A 19697-nucleotide genomic window follows, 5' to 3' on the forward strand; every position below is an offset into this window, starting at 1 on the left:
GAAGGAGGGAAGTCCCAAAGTCTTAGGGCATGCTAGTATATGTCAGTGAGGAGGAACTATGCACTCCTTTGTTGGATGTTAGTGACTGACCCTGCAGACCTCCAGCCAAGGAGCAGTGGGCCCGGGTTGCAGCAGGAGGGATTGAGGCTGGCAGACCACACGCCCGTGCGCCCGGTGGGATGGGACTGGTGGTGGCAGTGCCATGCAGTCAATTCTGACTAGAACCGCCCGCTGTGACGGAGTGGAACTGCCCCCTGGAGTTTATCTCCTCAAGTCTTGTCGCCCTGCCACTGGCCGGGTGGGCTCCGACTCCCAATCCTGCCGTGAGCAGCTGAGCAAGCACTGTGTCCCGGGGGCTCCTTGAACAGAGCCGGAGTGCCCCCTGGAACAAACAGGCTTTCCTTCAGCTGCCTTTGCCTGGAGCACCCAAAATAGCAGGCTTCCACCAGAGGGACAGCCACTTGGAAGTTCTGGAGCGGGCACTCCAGGATCAGTGTGCGGCTTCCCAACACTGCCGGGTGGGGCCCCAGCCATCACACTCCTCCTACCCCCCCAAAGTCCCACCAACACGGGCCCTTCCTTGGCCAGAGCTCGATCACAGCGCCGCACATGCTGGCTGTTCGAGGAACGGAGCCGAGTAGCTGCAAGGCATCTCCAGGAGCTCCCACTGGGGATTCCGATCACTGGGGAGATGAGGGAGGGTCTTCGAAATGAAGAAAAGTCTCAGGCGCTCCTCCTCGCGGGCATCGGTCCTCCAGTGGCCGGACCAGGCGTCCGCTGTGTGACTCGAGGGTGGTGGTGAAGGCAGTCTGCGCCTAAGGGACTACATTTCAAGGTGGCCAGTCAACAGTCAACGTTCACGACTCAAGTGTTTCCCAAGAGCTGCCTTCAGATGGCCATCATTAATGACCCATGCAGACAGCGGCAAACGTCATTATCTGAGCTGAGCATCGTGGGCAGACCACAGGAGCATCTCTCTGATCTGAGTTTAGCTCAGCAAACTGCCCGTGTGGAGAAGAGGAGTGCGGGGAAGTGGAAGGAGGGGGGCGTGAGCCACGAATACCCAGAGCCCCCCTGGAGAGTGGTCTGGGGTCACTGTGCTGGAAAGCCTGGGGGGGTAAGAATCGGCCCATTGGTAAAGTCCCAGGTTGGTTCCCGTTTCCTTTGGTGGGGAGGGGGTGGGGCTCCTAGCTCGCTGAGGTGCAAAGCAGTCTGATGAGGAATGAGTTTGTTGTCCCTACACGGGGACGGCCTTTGGAAGGCAGGCTGAGGGGCCCGGAAGAACACAGGGACAGCTCCGGGTTACGACCTCGTCCTGCTCACCCCACACGACCCTGTGCAGGGAGCGGTCCCTGAGCCAGGTTTGGCTGGGAAGCAGGCAGGTGTCCAAGGTCAGTGCATGTGTTGTCAGTGGATGTGGGTTCTAAACCCAACCTGGAGATGGCATATGTGTTAGACAGGGTTCTCTAGAGAGATAAAACCAAATTCCTGATAATATAATATATTTATTTATAAAGATAATTATATATATAACGAGAAATGAAATGTTAAATCATAAAGATAATTAGATATATAACAAGAAATGAAATGTTAAATCATATACAGATAAATATACAATACAAGAAATAAACAGCTAAATTAGAAGCACTGTAAATGGCTTAGTGCAACTCACGTCCGTGAGAGAAAGTTGAGAGACTAGCAGTCCTTCAAGTCTCTATCTGATGCCAGATCTTCCTCTATTTGTAGAGAGAGCTAGGCTATGTCAGCACAGCAGCCAATCACAAGGCAGGTCACCAATCGCCAGTCCCCAGCTCCAGAGAAGTCTTAAAGAGACCTCAACTTACAGCAACACAGTCCACAGGCTAGGCGTCCCACAGGCTGTGTAGCCTTTAAATTGAGGCACAGAACAAGCAAGGCAGCCACACACTGGTCCGATGATCACAGAGCGAGAGACAAGAAAGGCGAGACTCACCAAGCCATCCATCTCTCCGCCCCTCAGTCAATCCCACCTGCGTTTATCAGCCAGGCTGGCACAATACACTATCTCAGCATGCTTCCCCCAGGACTCCCTGCTCAGTCACAGTGCCTCAGACAGGGCTCTGCTTTCTGTTTAAGCTTCAACTCCCAAGATATTAGAGAAACGAGAAGAAAGCGACGTACACAACGTCAACTCTGGTTTCTGTACAAGATTCAGGAGCCATGAAATCACCTGCCGCATCGCCCCCAAACCTTTCTAGAGGCTGTGGGCTTTGCCATAGCAAAGGGTGCCAGGCATCACCACCAGCCCAGGGCTGCCCTCAGGACAGCCCTTCCCTGGAGGCCTAGGTAGGACCTAAGGCCAGGTAGGGATGGCCACCCTTTCTAGTCCCAAGGTGTCGGTCAACTGTGACCAAGAATGAGGCTGCTCCTCCTTGGGACGAAGCTGCCCGGCCTAGGACATATACCCCCACGGCCCCAGGAGCTCTCTGCAGCCCCTACTCCCTTGCCAGCTCCCCGCGGCATTTGCTTGTTGGTGTAATCTTATTTTGGTAAAATACATATATTTTAAAATTTCACCATTTGAACAACTTTTAGGTACACAATTCAGTGACTATAGTAATTGCATCCCCCATACTGTAAAACTGTCTATTTCCCAAAATTTCCCATCACCCCAGACAGAAACTCCATCCTCCTTTATCGTAGGCTGTGCCCTTTGTAAAGCAGACCCTGCGAGCCGTACACGTGTATGTTACCCCCTGCTCAAGTCAGACCCGACTCGGCTGCCCCGCAGGGCGAGGTAGAGCGAACGCCCCCTTGGAATTTCTGAGGATGTAAATCTTACTAGGAACAGAAAGCCTCACCTTTCCCCCAAAGAGAAATGAGTGGATTCAAACTGCTGATTTTGCAGTTAGCAGCCCTCCTCCTCCGTTACCCACTAAGACACCAGGGCTTCTTTATGTTTGTATACAGAGAGTTTTATATCCAGGAGATGGCTCCCAAAGCCGTAGAGGTGTGCAAGTGCCAAGCCCATGGGCCAGATGACAGGCTTGATTCACCCAAAATGGAAGGTGGGATGGCAGGTCGCTTTTGACTCCCAGGCAATATGGCAGGCCCCTGGCTCAAGTCCAGAGAACCAGAGGTCAAGTGATAAGTCCAATCTATGCAGGATCCAGACCCAGCAAAACAAAACAAAAAAGCAAGCTTTCCCATGCCATCCATTTATATTGGAAGCAGCCCACATTCCCAAGGAAACTAACTTTCCAGTGGACTGGCTGCCCATAGCAGGTTTCATCATGGAAGTGATTGTTCGACGCTGGGACTCATTACTAAGGGATTGCTACTTGTTGACTGTCAAACCACTAAGAATCCTGGCCCAAGTTGACTTTATCACTCCTTCAAACAGTAGCTCCCTCCCTAACCCCCCCCCTCCACCCCCACGCCCGCCAGTAACCACTCATCTAATTTCTATCTCCATATTCTTGCTTGTTCCAGCTATTTCCTATAAGCGAGACCATCCGTTGTTTGTCCATTTGTCTGCCTTTATCTCATTCGGCATAGCGTCTTTAAAGTCTATCCATGTCAAAGAAACGTATTCCTTTTTATTGTCGAGTAATGTCCCTTCCCGTGGACACACCATGGCTTGTGTGTCCATTCATGTTGATGGGCATCTGGGTGGTGACTACCTGAGGCTCCTGTGACTAGTGCTGCGTGCACACTGGTATGTTCCTGTGTGTGTAGCGGAGAAGAATGAGCCAAGAACAGCTCGGCCATCTCTCTGTGCTCAGGTGAAAATTTTATTACACCTTTGTGGCGGGAGAAATGAAAGGTCATCACGAATTGTAATCATTATCCAGGTCCCCCTCCCTGGACAGTCTTCAGCGTATGCCGGTTTGATAGCCTAGCCGCCCGAAGTGAAGCAGGTGGCAGCCTGGGCTGGCTGGCAGGGCCTGCGGGGAGAGGTCACCGTCAATTCTTCCTTGCAGTTCTCCAAGGAGCGGCACGCCATGGACAGGACCCCGGAGAGGCTGAAGAAGGAGCTGGAGGAGGAGCTGCTCTTGAGCAGCGAGGACCTGCGCAGCCACGCCTGGTACCACGGCCGCATCCCCCGACAGGTACCTGCTCCCCTCACCTCCACTGCACGCACAGGGTGTGAGGGATGGGAGCTCGAGCCCCTGCTTATCGAAAACAAAGACTGCAAATGGCCAGCAGTGAATTCGCCAAAGTCCGTCTCTAAGGAGACCATGGGAAGGGCGAAGGTCAGGAATCCAGAGTACGTGTCCACCCGCCGCCACCCGAGAAGGGCGACGGGAAAACACGTGTCCCTGTGGTCCGCAAACAGTCTCAGGCCGGCAGCCCCGAGCTGCTGAACTGAAGAAGCAGGATGCCAGGGCTGGGCTTAATCCCTTGGGCTGGCTGCCCACAGCCTCGGGCCAGCCGGGGCCGACTGCCTGCTGAGGGAGGTGGCTTCGTGTCAGGTGCCGAGAGGCAGATGGCTCAGAGCAGCAAGGCCACCTCTGCCCTGGTTATCTGAAAACAGACTGCACAGTGGCCGCGGGCGGCTTCACCGGAGCCTGCTCTTGGCCCATCGTGTAATCCTTCCCTCCATCCCTTCCCGGTGGGGATCGGGGAGGAGGAGGAATGATCTTCGTGGCCACAGACTCCCCAACTGAATGTGCACCGTGTGTGCCTGCCTGCTGTTCAGGGCGTTACCGTGAGGAATGCTCTTGGTGGGTGGCTGCATTTTGTCCACCCCCCCCCCCACTTTTCATAGTATTAGAAATTGGCCTTTGAGTAAGCCCACAGCACTGAGGTGTCGGTGTGACCTGTCTTGTGAGCCTGCTGTAGCCAGTCATTGCACAGTGCACAGCAAGACTGTGAGGGGGCAGTGGGGAGGGTGTGAGGGAATGGGGGAAGGGCAGGTGCGCACTCCCAGCACTCCCCAAGACATCTTTTCCCATTCTGACCTTGGGGTGTTTTTGTTTTGTTTTGTTTCACAGTTTGAAATGTAAAAAATACAAAGAGCAAAAAAAGCAGACAAGTGTAGTCCCGTCCCTAATCCTGGAGAAAACTGGTGAAAGGGTTTAATGTATGTCCTGCCCGAGTTTCTAGTTCAATTATGGAATTGTGCCGCAGGGCCTCCTCCTTCCTCTTCCTATACTGTGGCAATCACCAGGTGACAGCACACCTGGAGCGCGTCCACTGCACCCCCTTTTTTGTAGTCCACCTCTCTCCGTTCATGTGCAGTCTGGGAACTTTCTCCTGTTTAAAAAAACTTCTACACCATTCTATATTGTATGCGTGTCTCCTGTACGCATGCACTGCTTCGAATACCCATACCACCATCCTTCAAGATAAATATTGCATTTCTACTTGTAAGTATTTCCCTAGGTTAAATTCCCCCAAAATGGCATTTCTGGGCAAAAGCCTCTTTGTGAGGCTGAGATGCAGCTTTTACGTGACCACGGCAGCCTACAGCTGACGGAGTGGTGGACTATTGATCACATGTGGGAGTAGCCTGGAAAGGTTATCCAAATTTATAAAACTTTTTATTAAGATGATTACCGGAGTTATTTTTGTTTTTGAACCACTAGCCATTAGTGTAAATTTTATCTGAACAGTATTTTAAACTGTATAACTTGTAACAATAATACTAGTTATACCCAACACTTTGCTCCTGTAAATAATTCTAGCCTCACGCTGGCCCACTGCCGCTTAGTTGCTTCCACGTCATAGCGACACAAAGAGAGTAGGGTTTCTGAAAATGTCAATCTTTACAGGAGCAGACAGCTTGGTCTTTCTCCCACAGAGTGGCTGGTGGGCTTGAACTGCTGACCTGGCAGTTAACAGCTTAGCCCTCTTTGCCATCCAGGCTCCTAGCCATCCTATAAACCAAAGCCAAACAAACTTACCGCCATCCAGTAGGATTGGCTAGAACTGCCCCTGTGGGTTTGCAAGGCTGTAACTCCACCGAAGAAGAAAGCCTCCTCTTCCTCCAGCTGAGCGGCTGGTTTAGAACGGCTAACCTCGAGGTTACCAGAGCAACACACCACCAGGGCCTCAGCCTACCTCACTGTAGGTAATATGACTGTCTCCATTTAACAGACGATGTAGCGAAACCACAACGCGGTTACGTAATCTGTCCAGAGCCACCCAGCAGAGCCAGAAAGGGAATGCTGGCGGTCTGGCTGCGTAGTGTAAATTCTCTTCTGGCTATACGCATCCCCATCATCACAGCCCCAGTGTCTGAGCCCCAGTGTGTTCCAGGCATGTGCGAGGTGCTTTGCAGAGACTCTCTGATCCACATTCCGTGCCTGGTCTCCCCTGCAGGGGGCACCCCAGCTCCCCACCTGCCCAGCCCAGAGAGGGGAGTTTTGGGGGTGCTCTGAAGACAACCTGTGGGATCCGGCACGTGCCCTGCTCCTCCTCCCACTTTCTGCGCGGGCCCTCGGGACTCCTTTTTGTCGCCGACTTCCTCCAAGCCTTTGCACAGATAGCTTTGTCTTGTGACACAGTCTCTGTTTCCTCTCGAAGGTGTCCGAAAGCCTCGTGCAGCGCGATGGGGACTTCCTGGTCCGGGACTCTCTGTCCAGCCCAGGCAACTTTGTCCTGACCTGTCAGTGGAAGAACCTCGCTCAGCACTTCAAGATCATCCAGACGGTGCTGAGGCCCAGCGAGGCCTACAGCCGCGTGCAGTACCAGTTTGAGACGGAGAGCTTCGACTCCATCCCCGGCCTGGTGCGCTGCTACGTGGGCAACCGCCGGCCCATCTCCCGGCAGAGCGGGGCCATCATCTTCCAGCCCATCAACAGGACGGTGCCCCTGCGGTGCCTAGAGGAGCACTATGGCACCTCCCCGGGCCAGACCCACACGGGCAGCCTGGCCGAGGGGTGGCCGGAGGTGGCCAAGCGGCTGAGTCTCACTACGGGCAGCGTGCAGAGCCTGCCCAGGGGAAACCTTCTCAGGTGGGTTGGCCCTTAGAGCCCAAGTTTGGCAGATGAGTTGCTCAGCCGGAACCGGGAAGCGATCAGAGGTGCTGACAGCGAGGCAGGGCACAGTCGGGTCCCAAGGGAGGGGAGGGTGCACACACCACCCGAGAGACTTTTCGAAAGAGGAGAGAGCTGAGCTGGTCTGGAGGCTCGGGCAAGCGTGGCCGGAAGCTGCATGGGAGAGACTGTTCCTGGGGGAGGGCTTAGCGTTGAGTGTAAGTGTCAGACAGAAAAAGGCTGGGCAGTTTGGAGGGGCGGGGCGGCAGGGGTGGGCAGGGCAGTGGGGACAGGAAACCCTTGCCTGGCCATAGAGGCCTCAAAGCCTGCTTAGGGGGCGGAGGGAGCTGCCGAGAGTCCACGTAGTGACCGAGGTGTCCTAACAGCTGAACGGAGAGGGGTTGCAGGCAGGGGGTCTGGGTCCCAGGCTGGGAGCAGAGAGGAGTGGAGGTCCTGAGGTACAAGGAATGCCCCCCACCCCCCACCCCCCACCCCCGGCCTCTTTTGCATATGGGGATATTGAAGAAGGGTGGGGGTCACACAAGGACATGGAGGAGGAAGTGGGCCTTGAGGGGTTAAACCGGTGGTTTCATCTGAAAGCCAGTGTCCAGCAGGCAGTCTGGGGGCTCGGGAGGCGCGTAGGGCAGAAGACGTAGATTGGGGCAAGTCTACCCAGAAAGGCTGAGCGCTGAAGCCCGGGTCAACATGCAGTGAGCATGGCAGACAGTGTGACCCTGGGAGGGGATGGAGGGTCATCTGAGTGAAGGGGCCTCCTCCTGCTGCTGGACCTGAGTGATGGCACCCTGGGTTGCCGTCAGACCTGTCTCATAGGCAGCAGGAAGCGGGTAACTGAAAGGCCAGTAGTTTGAGGCCACCCCGGGGCACTTGTGAAGAAAGGGGCCTGGTGACCCTTGGAAATCCGACAAAGCACGTGCTCCTCTCAGGCACGAGGCCGGGGATCACCGTGAGTCGGAATCGAGTGTCAGCGACTGCTTCAAAGTCCCTGGGGTGGAGTAAATGCTTTGTGTCGCCAGCTAACGTAAAGGCTGGTGATTAAAGCCAACCTGGCAGCACTGCAGAGGGGAGTCCTGGAGATCTGTCTCCACAGAGCCAGCAGCCGCGAAGCCCTGCGGGAGCGCAGCCCTCCCGTGCAGCACCGGGTGGCTGGGGTGCAGAGTAGGCTCAGCGAGTGGGTTTGGATTTGCCTGGCAGGACGCCAGCTCCCCTTCTCCAGCTCCTCAGCTTCTAAGCCAAACCCACTATCAAGAACTGCCGTTTCAAGAGGACAGAAATCAGGACTCAGCAGTAGCACACGTGGAGGCTGTGGGCTACCTGAGCGGCTCTGGTCCATTTGGGTCAGCGTCAGGTGTGGACCCAACCTTCCCGGCCCAACGCTGGGCTGCACACTGGCCAGCAGTTTGAGCATGAGCAGGTGACGTCATGTCTGGTTCTCAAGCTCATCACCTGTCAAAGTGGGGCTCGTGGGGGTGAAACCCTGAAACAGGGCCAGCGCGTAGTAAGTTCTGCCACACCAGGGGTGTCAGTGTCGGACTGTGCTCCGCGGAGTGTTTCAGTGGCTTGTTTGGGGGAGTAGATCACCAGGCCTTTCTTCCAAGGTGCCCCACCCAGCAGCTCCGTGAACGGAACCACACCACCGTGGATCGGAATCCAGCTCATGGAAACACTGCAGGACGGAGCAGAACTGCCCCCGCGGGTTTCAGAGCTGTAGGTCTCTAAGGAAGCAGGCTGGGGCCTTAGAACTGCCATCTTTGCTTAAGCCGCTGCCCCATCAAGGCTCATCCGAACTCCGCCCCCAGCCCAAACCCATCAAGTTAATTCCAACTCACGGTGACCCTTCCTTGGGTTTCCTGCGCCTTAAGTCTGCATGGGAGCAGATCGCCTCAGCGCTCTCCCACCTAGCGAGCAGCCAATGGGACGAACTGCCGACCTTTCATTCAGCAGCCCAGGGCAGCGCCTGACCCAGGTGTCACCAGGCTTTCTTAGGGACGCCATAAAAGCCCCCAACCCACTGCCATCGAGTCATTTCTGACTCGGCACCACGAGTAGGGTATCTGAGAGTGTAAGCCTTTATGAAGCAGAAGCCTCAGCCTTCTCCTACAAAGCCACTGGTGGGTTTGAAGCCCCACCTTGCTGTTACCAACACTCGCGCGACACTTCCACCACCACTGGGGCCTCCATTTAAAAAAACGGAGGGGGAAAAAACCCAGACAGACTCTTATCTTGGCGGTCAATTCTGAGTTACAGTGACCCTGTAGGACAGCGTAGAACTGCCCTCTATATGGGTGTCTCAGGCTGTAAATCTTTATAGGAGCAGAAAACGTCATCTTTCTACCAAGGAGCAGCTGGTGGGTTTGATCCGCAAACCTTGCAGTTAGCAGTCCGGCATGCCACCAGGCTCCTTGGGGAACTCCCTGGTTCAAGGCCAGTGTTACGAAGGATCGTTTATTTTCATCTGGAGGGCAGTGGGGTGTTAAACTTAAGTCAGTTGCAGGGCGTGAGGCAAAAACTGATATTAAATTGCCCCTTTTGCAGAAATAAGATTGGACGTGAGATATATACGTGAATACAAATTGGACTTAAAAAACATAACAGGAAAAATATGTTTCTGTTGAGAGTGGGGATTGGAAGCAGGGCGTTCAGGGCCCGGCTTTCCCTCCCAGCATCCTCAGCAGGCAGCCGCTAAGCTGCAGGGGAGGTTCAGAGGCCGGGTTCTGTTCCACGGTTTCTCAGACGGAGTGAAAGGCTAAGAATGTCCAGGGGCAGGGCCGGATTCACGTTCTGGCGGCCCTTTGGAAAGTCAGCCCTGTTGCCACTGAGCACCGGCTGGCAGCCCCCAGTGTTTGCGAGCGGGGGAGGGGTGGGCTCCGCATGCCTGGTGGCCCTCGCTGCCCTTGGGTGGCTGCCCTTGTCAGTGCTTGGCCTCGGGCACCGGCCGCTGACGCCCTGACGTTGGACGCGGGGATTGGCCGGCTGGTGGTGGCTGCCCCGGCCAGGGGTGCCCGCTCAGCCAGGTTGTCTTCCAGGCCGGGCTGCTCTGGGCGGTTTAAAGATCGCCGCTGCGAAGCCATTGCCTCTTGGAATTTGTCCCCTGAGCCGCCTTATCTCCCAGGAGTGCCGGGATTTCTCTGTGGCTGGGCTCTTGGGGTTTGCGGATCCCCACCCCGCCCCATCCCCCTTTCCTTCCCTTTGATGCTTGCAAGGAGGAAAAGCATTTCCTGATGTGTGAAGCCTGTAGGACCGGTGAACGTGCCTGACGACTTTATGGTGCGGTGCTTTCTCCTCTGGCAAGAGACAGACTTGCCGCTCGGTGCTGGTCAGAGAAATTCCCAGGTCGGATGGGGAAGGGAGCAGGAGGAGGGGGAGGCAGGCGGCCATGGTCGGCTCCAGCTCGGTCCCCAGCTCCGCAGCAGGAGGCTGCCTGCCATCCCCTGGGGGTGCAGCCCGAGGTGGTCCCTGGGCCTCCCTGTGTGATCTGGTGGCTCCTTTGGGAGCTGCGGAGCTTTGCACGGAGGTGAAAACTGCCCTGCAGCCCCCCTGCTGAGGGGGCGCTGACGGCACTGTGGAGCCGGTTGTGGGAAATGCGTGTCAGTTAAACTGGGCATTCCTCTTGGATCTGTAAGTAATTGGAGGCTCTGTTGAGAGTACACATTCCAGCTCATCAGATTTCCCGGGAGTCTGGGGAAACTTACCCTGCTCTGCTGTGGGACGGTCGGCTGGGAGGAGGCGTCCTGAGGGTTCACAACAGGATTGGTCGGTGGGAACCTGGGATGTTGCTCACCGCAGGATCCCATTATGAATGGCCAAGCTTCGATCAATCCCTCCCCCACCAGACATTCCTTGGCTGTTAGGGTACTCGATAGCAGTCCCATTCAGGCTTTCTTTTCTGTTTTTTTTTTTTTTTTTAACTTTCCATGTCTTAAGAGCCTTGAGAGCTTTATGATTTGATGACAAGTTTGAGCCGCGTTTACCTTTTGTTTTAGAAACAGAGAGCAGAGTGGTAGCCAGCCGGCCTGCCTGGATCACATGCAGGACAAAAGAGCCTTATACCTCAAAGCCCACCAGTCGGAGAGTTACCTGCCAATTGGTACGTCTTTGGGGGTCTTTGGGGAGGAGGCCAGGGTGACCTTGATTTCCTCAGACCCATTTTCTGTCCCTGCTGGCCCCCGAATTGAAGAGGGATAAAAGGCTGGAGGGTCAGGCTTGCGTAGCGCTATCTGCCAATGGTAAGCCCTGGTGCTTTCTGTCTGCTAGCAGCTCGTCTCCAACCACGGCCTCCAGGTGGGCGCTGCCACCCATTTCACAGCTGGGAACCCTGAGGCACCGGGAGACTAAGTAGCTTGTCCGAAGTCACCCCACCGCTAAGTGGCCAAGCCAGCATTTGAAGCTAGAGTTTCCAACTCCCAGCCCACTGGCTAACCGGTGCCCCGCATGACAACAAGCCTGCTCCCACAGCCTCCTTCCCGGGCATCAGGTGGAGCTCCTGGCAGAGCAGCTGGCCAGAAAGAGACCCCTTCCGTACGCCTGTCCTCTCATGGTGAGAGAATGAGGGGTACGGGGTGCAGGCAATCAATCCCACCTCAGGTGAGCCCTGATATCAGTAGGCAGTGCGTGGGTTTTCATCCCCTTTATAACCGGACTTCCTTGAGACCATCCGCTAGCACTACTTCATAAACTACCCAAACTTGTATGGGGATATAGGGATTGTCTCCATGACACCCCCACCCCCCACCCCTCTCTGTGTCTCTCTCTTCCAAGCTGGCTGGGACCCACCCTGCCTTCCATGGTGACTCAGGGCCCACCATGCTACCTGGCTAAACGTGTGTGTCCTAAGGCCAGGTTACATCCTTGTTTTTTGCCTGGCCTGACCAGCTGCCACCTGTCACTGGGATTGGGAGCAGCCCCCAAGTGGGGGAGGGCCTGCTCCAACCTCCCCATTGCTCTAGGTTGGGGGTGGGGAAATCGTACTACATTGGTTGTTTTAAAGGAGTGAAAATAGAAACCCAGAGGCTTTGGGGGCGGGGCCTCTCACTCGTGTTTGTTCTGCGAGCAGCTCAGCTCAGTCACTGCCCCCCTCTCCTCTCTCACAGGCTGCAAGCTGCCCCCTCACTCCCCGGGTGTGGACACAAGCCCATGCCCAAGCTCACCCGTGTTCAGAACGGGCAGTGAACCCACCCTGAGCCCAGCACTGATTCGGAGGGTCTCCTTGGATACTAGGGCAGGGGAGGCCCTGAGGGGCTCGGACAGCCAGCTGTGCCCCAAGCCTCCCCCGAAGCCTTGCAAAGTGCCCTTCCTCAAGACGACCCCGCCTGCATCTGCGTGGCTCAACTCCGAGGCCCACTACTGTGAACTGAACCCAGCCTTGGCCTCAGGCTGCGGCAGGGCAGCAAAGCCGCCCTTATGCGCCCAGGGCACCTCCATGGAGCTACTGACGGCCAGGCAGAATGGGGCCCCAGGGCCCCGGCACTCGGGCACCAACTACTTGATCCTTGATGACGATGGGACGAGACCTTGGGAGCCACCGGCAGTGCAGACGGACAAGGGGCAGGAGGACTGGGCCGAGTTTGTGAAGCCCCTGATGGAAAGCGGCTCCTCGTTCAGGCCCAATGACTTTGAGTCGAAGCTCCTTCCTCCCGAGAACAAGCCCCTGGAAACGGCCCTGCTGAAGCGGGCCAAAGAACTGTGCACCAGCTGCGAGCCCCGAGCCATCGCCCAGCACATGCTGCAGATGGACTGCCAGGTACATGCAGGGCGCAGGCGCGGGCGCCGCCTTCCCCGTGATTCATAGGGGAAATCTGAAGATAGCATGGGCGTGGGGTTTGCTTAAGGGGCGGGACCCATGGGCCGGGATAGCCTTCGCCCAGGCAGGAAGCTTGTAAAACTCACCTTGGGCAGAGGGCACACCTGCTGCAAACACACACCACATCACACACATACACACACACACACAGATGCAGAATCCCTCTTGTCCTTCTTGATACTTTATTTTTAATTTCCCTGCGATCTCACCTCCATCAGAACAGGTAAACAGTCCAAACGGGCAGTTGGTGGTAGAGGAAAGTGTAGTTTCTTGAGCAGTGGAGCCTTACTTTAAATTTCATTATGCAGATGTATTTTTATTATTAAGAGGCTATCCAGTATACATAGCATTTTTAAAAGTTAATCTTGAGGTTTAAAAATAATGAGTACTATTTATTAGAAAACGCACAAATACAGATTCAAAGAAAACAAACACAGAAGCCCGTTTTCTGGTGATCACTGTTGTTCACGTCTGGTGGACACACAAATGTGACATATATTGCAAATATCCACCGGCTGCAGTCCAGTCAGTTCGGACTCATGGTGACCCCGCGTGGGGTTTCTCAGGCTGTAATTCTTGATAGGAGCAAGCAGCCTCATCTTTCTCTCCCAGAGCAATTGGTGGGTTTGAACTGGCAACCTTGTATGGATAGCAGCAGCTCAACAACTAGCCCACCGACTGCAAGCGACACAGGTAAATAAGCACATGCCTATGAGGGAGCTTCAAAAAGTTCCTGGACAAATGGGATGAAGAGGTAATGATATTTTTCCACAAACTTTTTGAAGCACCCACATGTAGGCAGGGGTGGCACGGGACTATACACTGGCTGTTCCAAAGCCCCGAGTCTTTCACTGAACTGTCTGTCCACGTCCTGGTCATTTCTGAGAGGAGCACCTGAGTCTCCCACGCGTGGTGGTCTGCGTTGGGAGCAGAGCTGCCCCCCAGGGAGCACATCATCAGGTCTTTCCTCCTGTGCAGCGACTGGGGGTTCAAACCACCAACCTCTCAGTAAGTAGCTGAGGTCTTAACTGTCGGGTCATCAGGGCTTCTATTAGGGCCCCATGAGATCGAAAGCTCCTTTTCAGCTGTGGCTCAGTTACCTCAGCGCCAAAGGTCACAAGACTTACACCGAAACTGGGTTTTCCTTCCTGGGTCATGAAGTGCAGTGTTTGCCCACCCCTTCAGGGACTCAAGGGAGTGAGCCAGAGGCCTCCCGCACAGCCTTGAGCTCAGAAGATCAGCCAGTTGCCGCTGTCCTGAGGGCCAGAAGTAGAGGGCTCCCTTAGGAAGGGTTTATCTGGTCTACACCTATGTGTGGTAGGAGGGGTGGGGGTGCAGGTCCCGGATGAGACCAGGGAAGAGATGCATTGGAACCTCATCCACGTGAATGACGGGCTGCACGTGCTTGGCCCGAGCGCACAGGTGGTCAGGTAATTTGACGTGGTTCCCTCCTCACCTTGCTTTCCTGCGAGCTCCCCTCCTGGAGAAGGACCTCAGGCTTGGGAGTCAGCCCCAAAGAGGAGGACCCCCCACAGTGCCTCAGACATCACAGCAGTGGGTCCCTAGGGGCCTGGGGCCCTTTGGGTGGTGAGAGGATTGAGGCATTTCCTCCAGTGGGTCAGGATGCTGGGCCCCCGATCTGAGAGGTGAACCTGCCGGCTTCTCCATCCCAGAAGCTCCTGGCAGAAACACCGGCCCCAGTTCCTTAACAGCCCACTTCCCAGGGCGGGTGCTTTAGGAAGGAAGGGTTAGAAGGTGCCCAGAGCCTCCAGCTGCCAGGAAGCCAGAGCCCCCATCTATCTATGCGCAGCTGAAGGGCCTGCAGCCTTCCTGCCGATGGGGGCCATTCTTCCTCTCGCCTCCCTCCCATCCATGGGGAGGACGCCAGCAAGAGAGGCTGGATTCAGAGCCGCTAGCATGACGGCCAAGCTGGGAGTAGGAGCAGCTGGACTCTGCCCACCCCCCACCCCTCCTCCCAGGTCAGGGCGGGGCTGAAGCTCCCTCCCCTCCCTCTCCAGGCTGCAGCCATTTCCTTATTCTCCTTCTGGCTTCCGGGTCTCCTCGCAGCCACCATGCTGGAAGAGGGAAGACCAGCAAGAGCTGTGCTTCTGCACCTGGACCATGGCAGCTGCCCTCTCCCCCGGGAGCCGGGCAGAGGCGTCTGGGCCCCACATGCCGTCCCCCACCCCCAGCACAGAGCCCAGCACTGCTGCTATAAAGCCCACTAGGACAGTGGGTGGTCCTGAGAGGGCTGGAGCTTCTGCCAGCACAGGGTCCAGCCGGCCCCCACCACCCCACCCAGCGACTGACTAGAGCGGGGTGCCCAGGAAACGCTTTATACATGAATGGGTGATGCGCTGGGTTCGCTTCGTTCCTTCTCCCAGTACTAGTTCTGCTCAGCAGGACAGCCCACCTGGACCGCCAGGCTCCAGCGTCTAGAGGACGGTGCGCTCCTTCCCAGGGCCTTCTCCCCTCCCAGACCCCCAAAATCAAATCGGTAGAGTCTATTCCGATTCATAACGACCTTCAAGGACAGCAGAACTGAGCCTTTCGGATGTCTGAGACTGCCAACCTCGGCCAGCTCCCGGCTCCTCGAAGTTGCAGTGTGGTGGTGGGTAAAGCCAAAAGGCCCAGATGTTAATATATGTCAATGGGGACTAGTGTTTTGCCTCCAGCCTTGATAGATAGCCCACTGTGTGTCAGGCCAGGCCGTCTCAGCCGGAAGGCACTGGCTCCCTGGTGTTGGAGGCTCCCGGGTTGGCCCACGGTGTTGCAGCCTCAATGGGGTCAGGTGGCAGGTCTGAGATGAATTCTGACGGCTTCCTTGGCTGGATGAAGGAAGCAGAAAGCATCTTCCATGCAGTGAACAACAGGCATGCTGGAAACCATGGCGAGAAGGACTGGAGGCTCCTTCTGTGCACATTCCTATACATTGACTCACTGCCTTCGATTCGTCCTGACTCGTCCAGACTCTAGAGGACAAGGGAGAACTGCTTCTGTGAGTTTGCAAGGCTGTTGCTCTTTAAGGGAGTAGAAAGTCCTGTCTTTCTCTCTTGGAGTTGGCTGGTGGTTTTGAACTGCTGACCTTGTTGTTAGCAGCCCAAAATATACCCACCAGCCACCAGGGAGCATGGGGTGGGTGAGCAAGTCATAAGATCAGGGAAGGAGGCTGACAGTTCTTTCTTCAGCGCTTTCCAAATCTTGATTTCTAGTGGAGCCAAATCCCTGCCGTCAGAAGCCTTCAGTGATGGAGACAGCCCCACTGGTACGAACGGAGGGCAGGAGAGACAGCAAGTGGGGCCCAGCTATCTCCCCACATTTTAGAAGGGCTCTCGGCAGCTGGGACGAGAGTGACCAGGGTTGAACCAGGCTTCTAGGAAGGCTCCCCTTGCAGCAGACCCGAGGCAGTGGGATGAGGGATAGGTGGAGGAAAGTGGTAGTCCTCCCTCCACATCTTTGAGCGCCAGGGCCTGGAGCATTCCCCTGGGTACCTCATCTCGGCCGTGCACTGTGAGCTCAGGCCCCCCTTGATCTGTAGCTCAGCTCGGAGGCAAGCAGGAGCCTAATCTAAGCGTGGCCCAGAGCACCACGCTAAAGAAACAGTGGAGGTGTCCCTCTCAGAGCAGGGGCCCGTGGGCTGTCTGCTGGGGCTTCTAGAGAAGACCTCAGTGCAGAGCCTTTGGATCTTGTCACATGGTGTGCGTGTGGTGTGGATTGAAGAGTGCCCCACTGAGGGCTGCATCTGCAGCCATGGACAGGGCAGCTGTCCAAATGAAGGAGCACTGAGCGCCGGGCGGCCTTGCTGTGGCCCAGCACACAGCTCCTTCCCAGGCTTGGGCTCCGAAGGCCTGTGAGTTAGCTCATGTCTCCAGATGGCTTTGGGGGGCCTTCAGGCCATTAGGTACATTGCAAAATCCTCGGAAAGGGTGAAGTTGGCTGCTGTGTTAGCCAAGGGGAAACTAAGGCTCAGAGAGGGCAGCTGAGGCCACAGCATGAATTCCACATCATGTTCTGTCGCTGGACAACTAATTCCCACAGTCCCATTCCCCCCTGGGGCTGACAATAGTTCCTTGGCTCAACCACCGAAGTCAAGGGTCAGGGTTAATAGCAGTGCCCCAAACTTCCAAATGGCCCCTTTGGAAGACATCTGGACGGCTCGTGTACCAGGGGCAATTGTAGGAGAGGGGTCACCACCACCAGGTTGAAAAGAGCTGTCCTGTGCCCTCCACATGTTGGTCAGGCCCTCCTCCTATCTGCTAGTTGCATGATGTCACCAGGGTCCCGGAGAGAGGCAGAGATTCAGTTGTAACTAACTATCCACTGCCAAGGAATCCAGATCCCCACAAGCTGTGGTTACAAGCTAGAATGGAATGGGGGTGAGAGATAATAAGAAGGGGAGAGAAACAAAGCTCTTCCTTTTTTGCAAACCTGGCGTGGGGGGTAATGGAGAGAAGGGGAGGGGGAGGAAAGGGGGGGAGAGGGGCAGGATAGTGGGTGAGTGAGGCCCTGGCTTTCAAGTCTCTGTATACGTTTGATCCTTTCCAGATGCCTGGTGTATTTGCAGAGCCCAGGAGAGGCGTAATTAAGGGTAATGGCAGCCAGCCGTGGCTGTTAAGTGAGAACATAAATGGCGAAGCCATGGCAGCATTGGAAAGCTTGGCGGAGGTTCTGCTTTCCACTGTGGGGGATCTCTGGGCTGCACACACAGGCAGCCCGGCTGTTGGCAGCCCTGCGTCGGGCAGGATCCTGCCTCCGTGAGAGGGGCGCTCAAAGAGGAAACCGCTCCCTGGCCTGGCAGCCAGGAGGAATTCCCCTCCCCACTCTCCCTGTGTAGCCCTGGATCCGGTGGCCTAGTGGGTACGCCTTGGGACGCTAACCCCTCAGCAGTTTGAAACCACCAGCGGCTTCGCGGGAGAAAAGCGAGGCTTTCTACTCCCTTAGAGAGTTACAATCCACAAGGGCAGTTCTAGCCTGCCCTAGGAGGATCGCTGAGTCAGCATCGACTCGATGGCAGCGTGTTTTTTTGTTTGTTTTTCTGTATCCTAGTGTGTGGACTGAAACCCCCCAGATATCCAGTAAGTCTGTATTTCTAGAAGCTACTACTCTGTGGACAAATGGAAATACATAAATGCACCGCGTAAAGCAGACCCCACACTGCCCCAAGCCCACTTCCTGAACAGTGCATCTGAACTTCTTTCTGTCCCTGCCAGGTTGCTAGGATACTTGGGGTCTCAGAGGAGATGCGGAGGAACATGGGCGTGAGCTCTGGCCTGGAACTCATTACCTTGCCGTTTGGACACCAGCTGCGTCTGGACCTGATTGAAAGGTGAGCGTTGCTGTCGCCCGCCCGTGGCGTTCCAGGCCTGTCAGTTCCTCGGCGGAGCAGCAGGCGTCCAGGGGCGCAGGCACGGGCCCAGCCATGGGGCCTGCGGGCGCATCCCTCCAGGACTCTTCCCCCCACCCCCACCCAGAGGTCTGAGCCAAGGAATTCCTGGAGACGCACAAAGCGTTTCCGCAGAGGAAGCCGCGAACAAAGAACGCGTCCTTGTTGCGACACCAGGAGGCGCTGGCTGGAGAGCAGCTATAGTGCGGGCACAGCGCCTGGTGTCCGCGCGAACATTACTCACACGCCCGGCCAGCCGGGCACGGCCACGGCCACTTCTTCCTGCCGGGCGCTGCCCTGTTTTGGGTTGCTTTAGGAATGAAAACCTGAGCTGGTGGGGAAGGACAGACTGACTGAAAGCTTGCTCTGAGAGGTGGACCAACAGGGTGGTGGCCACGGTGGCATGGCCGATGGGTACCTCTCAAGCACTCCGCCCTCACCTCTGCTCATGAAGTGTGAACGCTGAGGCTTAGAAACTAGAAAGACGCAGTCAGGCACGTTTTTAAGGGCAGAGGCATGAACTGAAGTTCTACTCTTGTACACACCGGCCTTTTAAAGCCCCTCAACCAATGACAGGTGATTTTGCACCATTACCACTTTCACATTGGGCTGTGAGGCACGAGGTTGGCAGTTCAAAACCATCCCCCGCTCCATGGGAGAAGAACAAGGCTTTCTAGCGTTCCAGGCTCAGAACCCACAGGGGTCATTCCACCCTGTCCAGAGAATGTGACCCCGAAGTGGCTTTGGCTTTCAAGACCTTGTTATCCACCCCAACGATTACCATTTGCCATGACTAATTACCCATGGCCTTCCATGACGCCCTAGGTGACAGCACTGTCCAGTTTCTATGACGACCTAAGTGTCTTAGCTGTGCTGGTCATTACAGTAGCCATTAGCTCACGTGGCTACTGAGCTCTTACTACGCTGTTTAAATGGCGGTGGGTGTCCCAGTAGTCGGATGTCAGCCTCAGAAAGCAAGCATGGTCTTTCAAATAGCGCAGACTCACGGTGACCTTTTTAGGGGTCTGAGGCTGTAAGTCTTTAGGGGAGCAGACAGCCTTCTCTTCCTCCCTCAAGGCGGCTGGTGGGTTTGAACCGCCATCTGTGCGGCGAGCAGTCCAGTGCCTGGGCCACAGCTCCACCGGGGAGCAAACAGACTTTGTTAGGATGACTGAGTCCAGTGTCCCGGTGGCCGGGCATCAGACTGCAGATGCACCCCAAAGAAACACCCACTGCGGAATGGGGGCTTCTGGGAGGAGGGAGGTTAGATACTTTGCTGATTGACTATTTTAAGTCCAAGATGACCCGGGCAGCTGGCTCTTATAAAGACTTAGATTGCTTTTAGGTTTAGAAACTGCCTACGCCAGCGTTTCTCAACCTGTAGGTCGAGACCACTTTGGGGGTCAAATGACCCTTTCACAGGGGTCGCCCGATTCATAACAGTAGCAAAATGACCATTATGAAGTAGCAATGAAAATAATTTTATGGTTGGGGGGTCACTACAATATGAGGAACCGTCTGAAAGGGTCGCGGC

The 19697-nt window shown here is 55.7% G+C and overlaps 1 protein-coding gene across 4 annotated transcripts in view; it reads left to right on the plus strand.

The window, feature by feature from the left end:
- The window catches only part of BCAR3 (BCAR3 adaptor protein, NSP family member), a 118050-nt gene that overhangs the window by 88889 nt on the left and 9464 nt on the right, over positions 1-19697 (plus strand). For 2 of the 4 annotated variants that reach the window (XM_004699576.2, XM_045292071.1), the window contains 5 exons: positions 3963-4091; positions 6511-6941; positions 10964-11067; positions 12071-12720; positions 17991-18106. In XM_004699576.2, the coding sequence (XP_004699633.2) occupies positions 3963-4091; positions 6511-6941; positions 10964-11067; positions 12071-12720; positions 17991-18106 (1430 nt within the window). Of the gene's footprint in view, positions 1-3962; positions 4092-6510; positions 6942-9981; positions 10314-10963; positions 11068-12070; positions 12721-17990; positions 18107-19697 lie in introns of those variants that run through there. The other 2 variants (XM_045292072.1, XM_045292073.1) reach the window with 2 other exon arrangements.

Source organism: Echinops telfairi, unplaced genomic scaffold (genome assembly GCF_000313985.2).
Source record: "Echinops telfairi isolate 266 unplaced genomic scaffold, ASM31398v2 ScPeMD7_443;HRSCAF=831, whole genome shotgun sequence".
In the NCBI taxonomy this organism is placed as follows: Eukaryota; Metazoa; Chordata; class Mammalia; order Afrosoricida; family Tenrecidae; genus Echinops; species Echinops telfairi.